General features: G+C 43.6%; 1 protein-coding gene across 1 annotated transcript in view; it reads right to left on the bottom strand.

Annotated features, from left to right (window-relative positions):
* Positions 1 to 10,058, bottom strand: part of magi3a (membrane associated guanylate kinase, WW and PDZ domain containing 3a) — a gene marked incomplete in the record, with an annotated part of 248,896 nt that extends 238,838 nt beyond the window's left edge. The window contains 1 exon segment of the mRNA XM_037684665.1: positions 9,189 to 10,058. Coding sequence (XP_037540593.1) covers positions 9,189 to 9,495 — 307 coding nt within the window.
* Between the last annotated feature and the right edge of the window lie 1,878 nt (positions 10,059 to 11,936).

Raw genomic sequence — 11,936 nt, 5'->3', positions numbered from 1 at the left:
GAGTTGGGAGCTGCGCAGTGGTGTCCGTAGGGACACCGGGCGACGGCAGGAGAGGCAGGGGGGGGTGGGGGGGGGGGGGGGGGGGGGGGGGGGGGGGGGACAAAAAGAAAAGCAGAGATGGCCCAATTTAGCAATGAAAAGTTGCAAATTACCACTTAATGTTCTGGCTGTTAAAGAAATCCTTTCTCCTACTGTGCAGAGTAATAAAAATAATGACCTCCAGCAATGCAGCAGAGGATTCTGAAGTGAGGAGACTTTTCAACATCAAATTTCATCTCAGCAGAAGATTCTATTAAAACTCAATTAGCAAGCTTCAGAGGTCACGAAAGCAGCCTTTCCACTGGATGACAACCCAACTACATACAATATTATAAAATGTTCCAGAACATAGATGGTCTTTGAAGGGCCTTAGTGAGGTCTTTATGTGCGTACTATGAGCATGTCATGTGTGATGGAGCAACAGAGGTCATAGGGAGTTTGGAGCATGCACAAAACTTTTGTAGCGAGGTCTTAGTTGTTTATTATTGTGCTGGCAGTAAAACCATGGGGTCTGCTCACACTGACATGGTTTGGTCATAAAGAGTTTGAAGCAGGACTGACCACTTCATGCTCGAGCTACAACCCCATCATGGCCACATTGCACAGGAGGCACTTTGAGTGAGCAAATTATTGCAGCGCTCTTGGCAATGCAGCTGTTCCTCGCATTCCATGCTGCTGACGCTGTCGCTACAACCTATGGGATCACAACACACACATCATGCAGCTGCAACTAAGCCACTTTCTCCATGTACCAATACATGCCACAGCATGCCCAGCCATCCTTTATTTGACTTTAAATGCAGAGCAAGAAGCACTTAGTGTGGTCAGGTCTGGTGGACGATGAAGGATTAGAAGTGGATGTGGTCAAGGTTTTGCACTCCAAAGCATTTTACTTGTATCCTCTCGTGCTGTTGGACGGTGTTTCCTTTGCAATAGTGAAGGTCGAGCTTGTAAACACAAGTGCTCATTTTCACACATGCACAGTAAGATGGCTGGCAACAGCATACACACAGCCAACAAGGAACGAGATGCTAAAGAGAACTGACCCATTACTAGCGAGCGGATTAAGATTGAAAAAATTGTGCTAAGGAGTGTAACCCCAACACAATGGAGCAGGAAGTGGTAAAACTACTTTATAGTTCTGACCAAGACCCGATCTGTGCACGCTGAGAAGTGGATGAAAGAACGGCCCAACACTTGGACCAGACATTGATATTCAGGAGGACCTGACTGAATCTCCAGGTCCGTTCACCAGAACGTTGCTGAAGGCCCACAAGTCACTAGAAATATGTGAAAAATATAATCCCAATTTCACAAGTCTGCTCAGACAATAGTAAAACCTGGACTAGAATGTTAAAACAAGTTACAGCAATAAAATAAATTCAATGGACTAATTTTCTATCGCGTTCCCTGTAAAAACAGGTTATACATTCTGAGACCACTGCTTTTTCTGTTGTCAATGTCTGTTCAGCCCAACAGACCATCAAGGAGAACGTACATGATCACAGAACTTCATCAGCCTGAAAATGAAGAATCTAATTCACCTGATAGGAAATGAATGCACGGTGCTCATTATTCAGAATCCACCCCTTTCTGTTGATCGTTGAAAGCATTATTTTGTCTATCTGTCATTTTTACTTGATATATGGTGCCAGGAACTTCTACTGCCCTTTTCCCACCTATTGGTGCATCCAACCAAAGCACAGGATTGGACCATTTTTGCTTAAACTCATGAAGAAGCGAGTGATCATGTATAGACCGAACTGTTGTCTTTCTGCCCACCATCAAGTTTTTGAATCGAGCTATCGTTATTATGATGACAGTGATCTTCCTTATAGCAAGGATAAGGCCCTGTTCACACAAGAACGCTCTTCCAAACAAACGTTTTTGTATAAACATGCCACCATTTTCATCTTCACAAGAAAACGACCCAAAAGCTGCCTGTTTGGCCCATGTGGTGCCGCAGCATGGCCACAAAATGTCAGCAGAAACTGTAACGAAGACGTGGAGAAGAGGAAGAAGAAAAGGATGTGGGTGACCAATACAAGAGCAAGAACCAAATCATTTAAGTGAACTGGGTGTTCTACTTTGTGTCACATAAACTTCTACTGACTGGGAGTTAGAGGTGGGACTATGGTGTCATGGTTTTCAAACAGTTGTGTACAGGCTGAAAACTAGCACAGATGTGACACCCATGGCGGCAGCGTCATGCTAACGAGGCATGATGTTTTGGAGCAGAGCTTCATCTTGATGTGATTCAAGAGTCAAAAAGGCCTGGGTCCCTCAGTATTAGGAAAAAAGCCAAAAAAATAAATAATTGGCATTCTGCCATTGCCCAACGCTACCGCACTAAACTTCCTTAACTAGTTAAACAAAAGTGAGAGAAAATGCAAGAATGAACAGACACAGAATGAATAAAATAAGATAAAACAAGTATCATGAAAAATGCTTGGGATTCTAACATTAAGACATTTGGTGGAAGTCTGGTTTTTATTTGTTATTTGTGCTTTTGACTGTGCCAAAAGAGAAACAGCTTTGGAAAGAACCTGCGAACGAACTGTGGCTGTGCTGGACTATGATTCAGACTTTGTACAGTGTACATGATGTTGTAAAAAACTTTATTAAGTCTATGTTGCACAACATGACTTGTGCAGCACTAATCTGATAGATGAAATCTCAGCAGCTGACTGAACCACCTGAGACCTTGGGGCCACATTGTCACCCACAGCATTAGTAAGTTAACATAAGTTATGAATTATTTTAAAATCCCCAGGACTTCATGACCCTCAGCTACCTCTTCAGGGACACAATGAAGTAATCCCATCAGATGGGAGCTATAAGTTTTCAGTTTTCTTCAAGGTTTTAGGACCAAAGCACCAGGCCTGGAAGCTTCGTAGGAGAACTAAAATAAATAAAACACATAAAACCAAAGAGTTTTAGAAAAATGAAATAAATTTGCACAGGCAAAACACACAAAATAACTTTTGAAAGAATTTTTTGCCAGGATAAACATCTACAGATCCTTTCCAGAAAATTAGAATATGATGGAAAAGTTGTTTAACTTCCATAATTCCATTCAAAAAGTTAATCTTTAATAGATGATAGATTCATGGACCACAATTTAAACAATTTCAAGTATTTTTTTGTTTATTTTTACATAATTTGGGCTTCCAGCTCATGAAACCCATGAACATAGGATTTCAAAAAATTAGAATACTGTGAAGAAATCATCCCACACTACTCAGTTTTTGCAGGAAAAAAAGAAAGAAATTAGGATCACAACAAATCAATCAAAATATGGTACTTTCAAAACGTTATGTCAATCTTCAGTACTTGGTTGGGAATCCATCCATTATCTTTTACCCCCTTCTTCCATCTTGGGTCACGGGGATCGCCGGTGCCCAAGTCCAACAATCACTGTGCGTGGGGCGGGGTACACCCTGGACAGGTCGCAAGTCCATCACAGGGCCACATAGACAAACGAGACAAACAACAATTCACTCACACCTAGGGACAATTTAGAGTCACCAATCATGCACGTTTTTTGTCTGTGGGAGGAAACCGGAGTACCCGGAGAAAACCCACACATGCACGGCGAAAACATGCAAACTCCGCCCAGAAAGGCCCCCGGCAACCTTCTCGCTGAGAGGCAGCAGCTCTATTAGTTGAGCCACCGTGCTGCCCGTGCTGGTTGGGAATCCCTTTGCCTTAATCACTGCCTCGATGCGACGTGGCATTGAGGCAATCGGCCTGTGGCATTGACTGGGAGTTATGGAAGCCCAAATTTCCTTGATGCTTGCTGTCAGCTCTTTGTTGTTGGGTCTGGTGCCCCTCATTTTCCTCTTGAGAATACCCCATAGATTCTCAATGGGGTTTAGGTCCAGCGAGTTGGCTGGCCAGTCAAGCACTGTGGCATGGGCATCAAACCAGGTTTTGGTGCTTCTGGCGGCATGGGCAGGGACCAGATCCAAATGGAAGATGAAATCTGCATCTCCATACGGATCCTCAGCAGAAGGAATCATGAAGTCCTCTAAAACATTCTGGTAGACTATTGTGGTGACCTTGGATTTAAGAAAGCAAAGTTTACCAACACTTGCACAGGATATTGCACCCCAAATCATGACTGACTGTGGATATTTCACACTGGACCTCAAGCAGTATGGGCTCTGTTCCTCACCTTTCTTCCTCCAAAACCTTGGACTTTGATTTCCGAATGAAAGACACACTTTACTTTCATCGGAAAAGAGGACCAAGGAACCCGACAGTTGTAGCCCAACTCCCGGATGCGTCTGAATGTGGTGGTTTTTGAAGCTGTGACTCCCGACTCATTCCACTCTTTCTGGGTCTCTGCCAGATTCTGGAATCTTCTCTGTTTGATAATCCGCTGAAGCCCACGGTCATCTCTTTTGCTGGTGCATCTTCTCCTGCCACATTTTGTCCTTCCACTAGACTTTCTATTGATATGCTTGGACACAGCACTCTGTGAACAGCTAGCCTCCTTAGCTACGAACTTTTGTGGCTTACCCATCCTATGGAAGGCGTCAATGATGGTCTTCTGACCAGTTGTTATGTCTGCAGTCTTCCCCATACTGAACTGAACTGAGACAATTGAACCAAACTGAAGCAATTTAATGACTCTTGGGGAAACCTGTGAAGGTGCTTTGAGTTTAGAAGATGATTAGTGTGTCACACTCAGTTTAAACATTCATGCTCTGCAAAATTTGGGCTGATTTCTCCACAGTATTCTAATTTCTTGAAATCCTGTTTTTGTGGGTTTCATGAGCTGGAAGCCCAAATTATGTAAAAATAAACAAATAAATACTTGAAATTGTTTAAATTGTGGCCCCTAAATATATCATCTATTAAAGATTAACTTTTTGATTGGAATTATGGAAGTTAAACAACTTTTCCATGATATTCTAATTTTTTTGGAAAGGGTCTGTATACGTTATCCTGCTGGTCATGTGGACATTTTCACTACCTTGCAGTGCAACATGGTCCATGTTCTGGTAGAATCATTTGAGAAGAGGAGACATAATTAAACATAATTAAAAGGAGAAAATGCAGTTTAAAAAATATGAGAGGTGTCGACAAGGCCCTATGGTAGTTTCTTACTGGGTTGAAACTATTGGTGTCTCGTTGCAAACAGCATTTGTAAACACATCATCTCACAGTCTTGTTGCTTGACTTATGAACATGTCAAAAATATGTTCAAAGCATTTTAAAGGTATTTTCAAATCAGTCAGATTTATAAGAGGTTACTAAAAGCCCTTCTCCATTTCGTCACAAATGTCTCAAGAGCTTTATTTAGGAGTTATCCTCTGCATGACCAGATCTACAAATCACACCAATGACGAAGAATATTTTTTTAAATCAGTCCAAAACTGCAACTCTTATTCCTAAAATGTAATCTAGTAGAATAACTTGTGAACCTGAGGCTGATTAGCCAAGATGAGTATGAAGTGGGCAAAGAAGCACAATAAAATAATATGCACAGCCTAGAATACAGTTTGGCAAGTAATGCGCACATAAATAAGCTTGTTTTTTTGTTTGTTTGTTTTAAAGCATGACTGTGCATGAATTACTAGTCACCTGGTCACAATATCTCTGATTTCACTGGAAGGAAAATGTATGTATTTTCCTGTTAAACTGAGTGAGTTTGAGTCTCCAGCAGTCACAGCCCAGTGAGATACGTTAAGCTGTTGTGCGGATCAAATCAATTTTAACAAGAAATTTTCTTTTAGTTGAAAAAAACAACAACTTCTGAAAATCTTTTCAGTCTCCATTTGTCAACCACAGGTCCTCTGGATGGGACTTGAGCTCTGCGGTGCACAAACAAGCGATACGTCTCCTCGGTGATCAATCAGCAGGTTACCTTCACACAGGTCTCTGAGCTTCTGAGCACACCTGTCATCACTCTGCCTCTACCCTCAGTTGTCCCCTCAAGGTTACTGCCGATTGCCCTGCTTCGCTAACAGGATGGGAGCTGCATGCTGAGCGCGTCAGCTGGTCCGGCGCCAGGGGCCCCACTCGAGACAATCTTCAGGTTTCTGCCTCGACTGTGCAGGGAAATGTTCAAAAGGTCTGAGCTGTGATAAGAGGGCAAGAAGTCCCATCTGGTCTGAAGCTGCAGGTCTGATTGTTCCAGTTCGACTCGAACAAAGCGAAGACTGAAAAAAGCTTTTACAGAATTGCTAAATTGGCAAGAAGGTTTTTGGAAAGAAGAAAATTGGGAGAAGAATTTAAATAAGAAGCACAGAGAAAAATAAAAAAAGATAAGAAAGCAAAAAGTGAGAATAGGAGAGCTTAGTTTTATCTATAGACCATACAGCTGAGAGATAATGAGCCTAAAAGAAAGATAAAGTGTGAAGCAACAGAAAAAAGGGGAGACACATACTGTACCTACACCATCCCTGTGCAGGCAGACACAAGTTTATTCAACTTTCTTTTCCAAATAAACATCTCACAAATAAATGTGGTCCAACATGGTTACATAGAAACATGCACACAGTAATTTATCAAATGCTGCAACATGCTCCCATCATTTATCCCCAATTCCATCTTTGCGCTCTCACAGTTTAGAAGCACTCCACCTGGCAACAGACCCACTCATCCTGGCCCAATCAATGATGGATGACACATGCATTACTCATGACGCCAAGGAGAAACACCTAAACATGCAGTCCTGAGAGGAAAGGGTGGCCGGGCGATGATGAGCAAGGAAGTCCTTTGAGTGTCAGTTGATTTTCAACATTATGGAATGTCGGGTCAAGAAAAGGCATCTGAGAGTTTGCAGCATGAAAACACCTTTTAACACTCAAACCAAAAAACACTGATCAAATTCTCACGTCTGCCTCTAATCAACAGGTCGTGTTGGGCCATAGAATCTCTCCTCATTAAGCAAAAATTCTTGAGAGTGTCAAACTGTACCGCCAAGCTGGCAGCATCCTGGGATGTAAGTACACTGGTCTGATTGATTTGACTGGGCTCATCTCAACAGAGCAAGCAGGACCACCCTAAATGCTGGCACAGCCACCATTAACAACCAGTGCCTCCAGTAAATCCATCCACACACACCTGCCTTTGGGCCTACATGGTGGGGTTGAACCAGCAACACTTGGGCACCTTTAGTGCCGTGCCATTAATAAGGCACGTCTGTGGGCCTTGAAGGGAGAACTACAGGGCAGGAAGTGACTACTGCAATAAAAGAACTGACCAATCAGCTCTCAGCAGAGCTTAGAGGCAGAATATTCACAAATGAGCATCAAGACCCAGAAACACCTTTACTTTGAGACAAATGTCACAGAATGACTTCTGTAGGCTTCTAGATGTTTGAGTAGGGCTCTGTGTAAAAGTTATGAACAAATAATGTCTTACCTGTTGTAGATCGTTCTTTGAAAGACTAATGTCCAACAGTTGATGAGCTAACAACTGATCCAAACACAAACTAGACTGAACACAGCTTTGGACTCGTAGACCTTTACACTTTTATCAGTTTCACTTTACATTATAACTCTGTGTTTTTATTATCACAAATAACGTGTTAGATATTTATCTAGACTGACCCTGAGTTTCTGATCTGCTCTGAGACAGGATTATAATGAAATTATATCACATAGGAAGGCTTTTGAAGCACCGTCTCATTATTCCGTACACGTCAAACCACGTAAGATCCGTTGAGATCACACTTAGTCGCTCCCCCCTCATACACGTGACAGGTTGTGCTCCCCTTCTGCGAAGGAGGAGTCTAGGGCCTATAGATCTGTAATGACACGGGACATCCCCGCTTCCGGTTCCCGATACTCGAGCCGTAGACCGGAGAGGCCAGCGCTGTAAACTGTAACCTTCTCCTGCCTTGATTTGAATACAAATTGTAAAACTGAATTCACGTTTCCTTCATTTATTGTTAGTGTGAGTTGGCACTTCTGAGGGAGGTTCGAGCCGGGGGGAAGGACGTGGGCTGGAGGCGGGTCCTGGATTCGAGAGGAGGCCTAAGGCCCAGCTAGCAACAGTTAGCTGCAGTGGCCCGTGACCCGCAGCCAGCTCCCGATGTAACAAACGGCAGCAGCTAGCTGTTACACTTCCTGTCCAACTTAAGGTCAGTTTAAACGGACACGTCATAGTAATGTCAAATAACCAAGTGACTTGATGTAAATGTCTAAATAAGAGTATTTTCTAGAACTGTCTTGAAATATTGAAGATCAGGTGACTTTGGACTAGCCAGTAGCCCGTCAGTCCCACTGAAAGCTAATAATTTTGTTTCTTGGTGTCATTTAAAGTCAAATAAAGGACATCGTTGGTGTGTGACTCGTTGTAAACAACAATGTTTTAGGAAAAAAGAACAAACAAAAATCCCCAAAGACAAACAAACAAACTGAAAACATCATCAAAAGGCTGACTAGAAACTTACAGTAGTTAGTAGACTGGCTACAAGCTAAAAGAAGCAAAAGACTAGCTAAAAGTTAAGAATATGAACACGGTAAAGAAAAGCTGAACTTTGCCTGATGGTTTTTAAAAGCTAAAATCAGCACAAGAACACAAAAACAGAGCCTGTTGGCTAAAGAAGATTTAAAAAAGAAAAATGTTTCAATTAACTAAAGTGACCTTTTCTATGAAAATAGATATAAAAAAATAAAATATGTAGCAAATTATAAAAGTAACAAAAACAAAAAGTAATAGCATCCATCTCCCTCATGAGCTGCATGTTTAGACGTATGAACAGCTGAAGTACCACAAAGTGTGCAGAAGTAGCTGCACTGCAACAAGAAAAACGTAAAGAACAAAACCAACTGAACAGAAACAGTGTTGGAGCAGCATTCAACACTAAATTACATGTTCAGAAATGTTCCACAGAACCTCACTTCAAAATGACCGGAATATCCCTTTAAACACAGCTTGGCTTAATAACTGCAGAATAAAAAGGAGGAAAACAGAGACTTTCAGAAGAGAACATGATAGTCCTGCAGGTGACAAACAGGAAACACCTGTCTCCATCTCCACATGTTCAATTCTTTTATATATATATATATATATATATATATATATATATAGTGTGTGTGTGTGTGTGTGTGTGTATATAAACATTTCACGCAAGTGGGGAGAGCAGTTAGATGATGATGATGCTGAAGCTGAGTGATGCTGACACTCACCTGGTCTCACGGTCTTGAGGCGGACCGGCTCCCGGAAGTGTCGGATGACGGCCAGCGTGTCTCTGTGCGTGAGTCCACTCACCGGAGTGCCACTGACCTCCAGCAGCACGTCCCCGCTGGCGGGGAACCTCCCCGCCTCGCACACCACCGCCTCGGACAGCACGCGCCCGACGTGCGGGAACTCTCCGAGCTCCGCGCCGCCGCGCACCTCCAGCACGGCGCTCAGGTCCCCGGAGCCTCCCCAGGACACGGAGCTCTCCTGCACCTTGGTGGACCAGTGCTTCTTCTTCTTCAGCGTCTTGGACATCACTGCTGGAGATTTATTCTGGGGGAGGGGAGGAGGGGGGGCTCCAACTCGTCCTTCAGTTCCAGAGACCACTCTCCAGGAGACCCTCAGAGCGTAATGACGCACGGGCCAACCATCTCGGATCAGAGCAGCTGAGCCTCGCGCTGTGCTTCACTCCATCCCAGAGCAGAAAACGAAAATCGTTCCCTTCTTACGGAGTGTTGTTCCGATCCTTCTCGTGAATCACTGGAACATCTCGTGGAGCGTGACACCAGCTGCGTCAGTGCCGCAGTGAAGCGGAGCAACACACACACACGCACACACACGCACACACTTTACAGCGCCTCTGGAACCAAAGCAAATCCTCTCACTTTACTGGTTATCCTGCTGGGAGACAACTAAAAAAATCAAACCACCACGCACAGTCGTGCGTGGAGTCCCGTCAGAGCGCGCACAACCTCTCAGATTAGACCCTTGTTTAGATGATTAGCTCACAGTCAGAAAGAGTAAATCAGGTAAAAATACATCTGGAAAACTTCCAGCCCTGTTTCCCGTCAGTGCCCGCTGTCCGTCCACAGACAGAGGCAACTTTCCCTCCGCGCACCTGTCCTCCTCCTCCAACTCCTCCTCCGCGGTGACATCAACCAGGACACCCCTGGAAACGGAGCAACACACCGGGCCCTGCTCCGACCCAGTCCCCTCAAATCCACACACACTTGGCGCTGCCCGCTCCGAGCTTCTCTCTTCAACCTCCCGGGGCTCAGTGGGAGGCTTCTGGTGCTAAATATCAAGGCAGCAGCGTGCAGGAGACACGATCCGATTAGGCTTCGCTCCACAACTTTTTTTGGCCTTCTTCCGTGTTGCTTTCATGTCGTGCAGCAGTTCTGACCAATCACAGGGTTAGGGGCGGAGCTAAAGCCTTAGCCTGTAGCCAATGGTTGGAAGCGGAGAGGCGGGTGCTACGTTGTTTTTAGTTTCCATGGAGTTAGTTGTTCAGGCGGAGTTCCCGCACTGGGACACAAGTTCTCGTCTGGGATTTCTGTAGTCTGTTGTGGAGTGTTTTTAAAGCGATGCCCTCTCAGTGTTAGAATTCCTTTTAGGCTTACGTTCACTAGAGCCACCTGGAGAACCGGAAGGTTTGCTTGTTGGATTAATGGGTGACTTGTGGATTCTTTGCGTAATGCTGCCCTCTAGTGGCGGACAGATGTATTCCAGCCTTGCGCTAAAATCAAAGCAGTAAAACCAGTTTACAGTACTGGACTGTAATGGACTCAGTGGCATCAGAAAAATTTTCAATGTAGGGAGGAAACATTGATGGGGGTGTCTGGGGATCCTCCCCCAGAAAGTTTTGAATAAAGTACATGCAATTTCCTGCATTCTGGTGTATTTTAACAGGTTGTTTAACATGTACGTTATATGTAAATACTTGATTCAATAAGTGAGAGTGTGGCAGGATGGATGGAAAGATGAATGAATGGATGGATGGATGGATGGACAACATATGGATGGACAGATGCTGGATGTTTAATGACTGTATTGATATCAAACTAAAGCCCTCCGCCCTGACCTGACCAGAAAGTAGAGCAAACCTGTTATAAAATTATTCTTTATATTAAATATGACAACTAGTGTTACAAACACTTTAACCTGTAAGTGATTTTAGAGACAAAATGACCAATTAGGGTCATGTATGACCCTTTTCTATTTATGTGGAAAGACAAAAAGGTGGTCAACAATGTTTTGCTTGTGTTTGTCTGTTAATTAGTAAAATATCCTATGAATCTCTGGACAGATTTTAATTAATCTCTTAGTGTGTAATCATCGGCTGTACTTTCACTTTTGGAGTCAGCTCCATTCAGAATGTCTGCCACAGTTAGGTGACCTTAGCCAACACAAAAATAGCTACAACTCAGTAGTTTTACAGATTTGGTGTGGTAGTAGCTGAGAGTCGTCTTCAACACAAATGCTGAGCGCTAACACATAATACTCGGTCTTGTTGCATAACTTTATTTCAAGGTTTGGGCAAAACAGCTTCAACTTTGTCATGTCTCAACAAAAGATGATCTTTTCATAAACTGTGGCACAAAAAGCAGTGGGTGGTTACTTTACTTCCATCACTTCATGAAATGCTTCTGATTAAAAATGCAGCTTTCAGTTCAGGCATGTCTGCAGTTCCTGAAGATATTGTCCAAGACAACATCTAATTCTGTTAACAGGTCGCTATCGCAGAGAAACTTCCTGTTGCATCCCTCCAAGGTGCAGCAGGAGCCAGTCATGACCTGAAGCTCTGCAGCCGACCTGAAACTGAGCAGTCTGAAGTGGCTCCTCTGTTTAAACTGTGCACGTGTTTCTGTCACACCGAATGTTTCTCGGTCCTGTTGCTTTTTAAAATGACGTCCATTTTCTCTGAACTCTCAAAACTGTTCACAGCTCTGAGTCGCAGATTGTTTCAAGGCTTCAAG

Source organism: Nematolebias whitei, chromosome 11 (genome assembly GCF_014905685.2).
Source record: "Nematolebias whitei isolate Nwh7 chromosome 11, NemWhi1, whole genome shotgun sequence".
NCBI lineage: Eukaryota > Metazoa > Chordata > Actinopteri > Cyprinodontiformes > Rivulidae > Nematolebias > Nematolebias whitei.
Note: the sequence above shows the minus strand (reverse complement) of the source record. Positions and strands in the feature narration are given on the sequence as shown.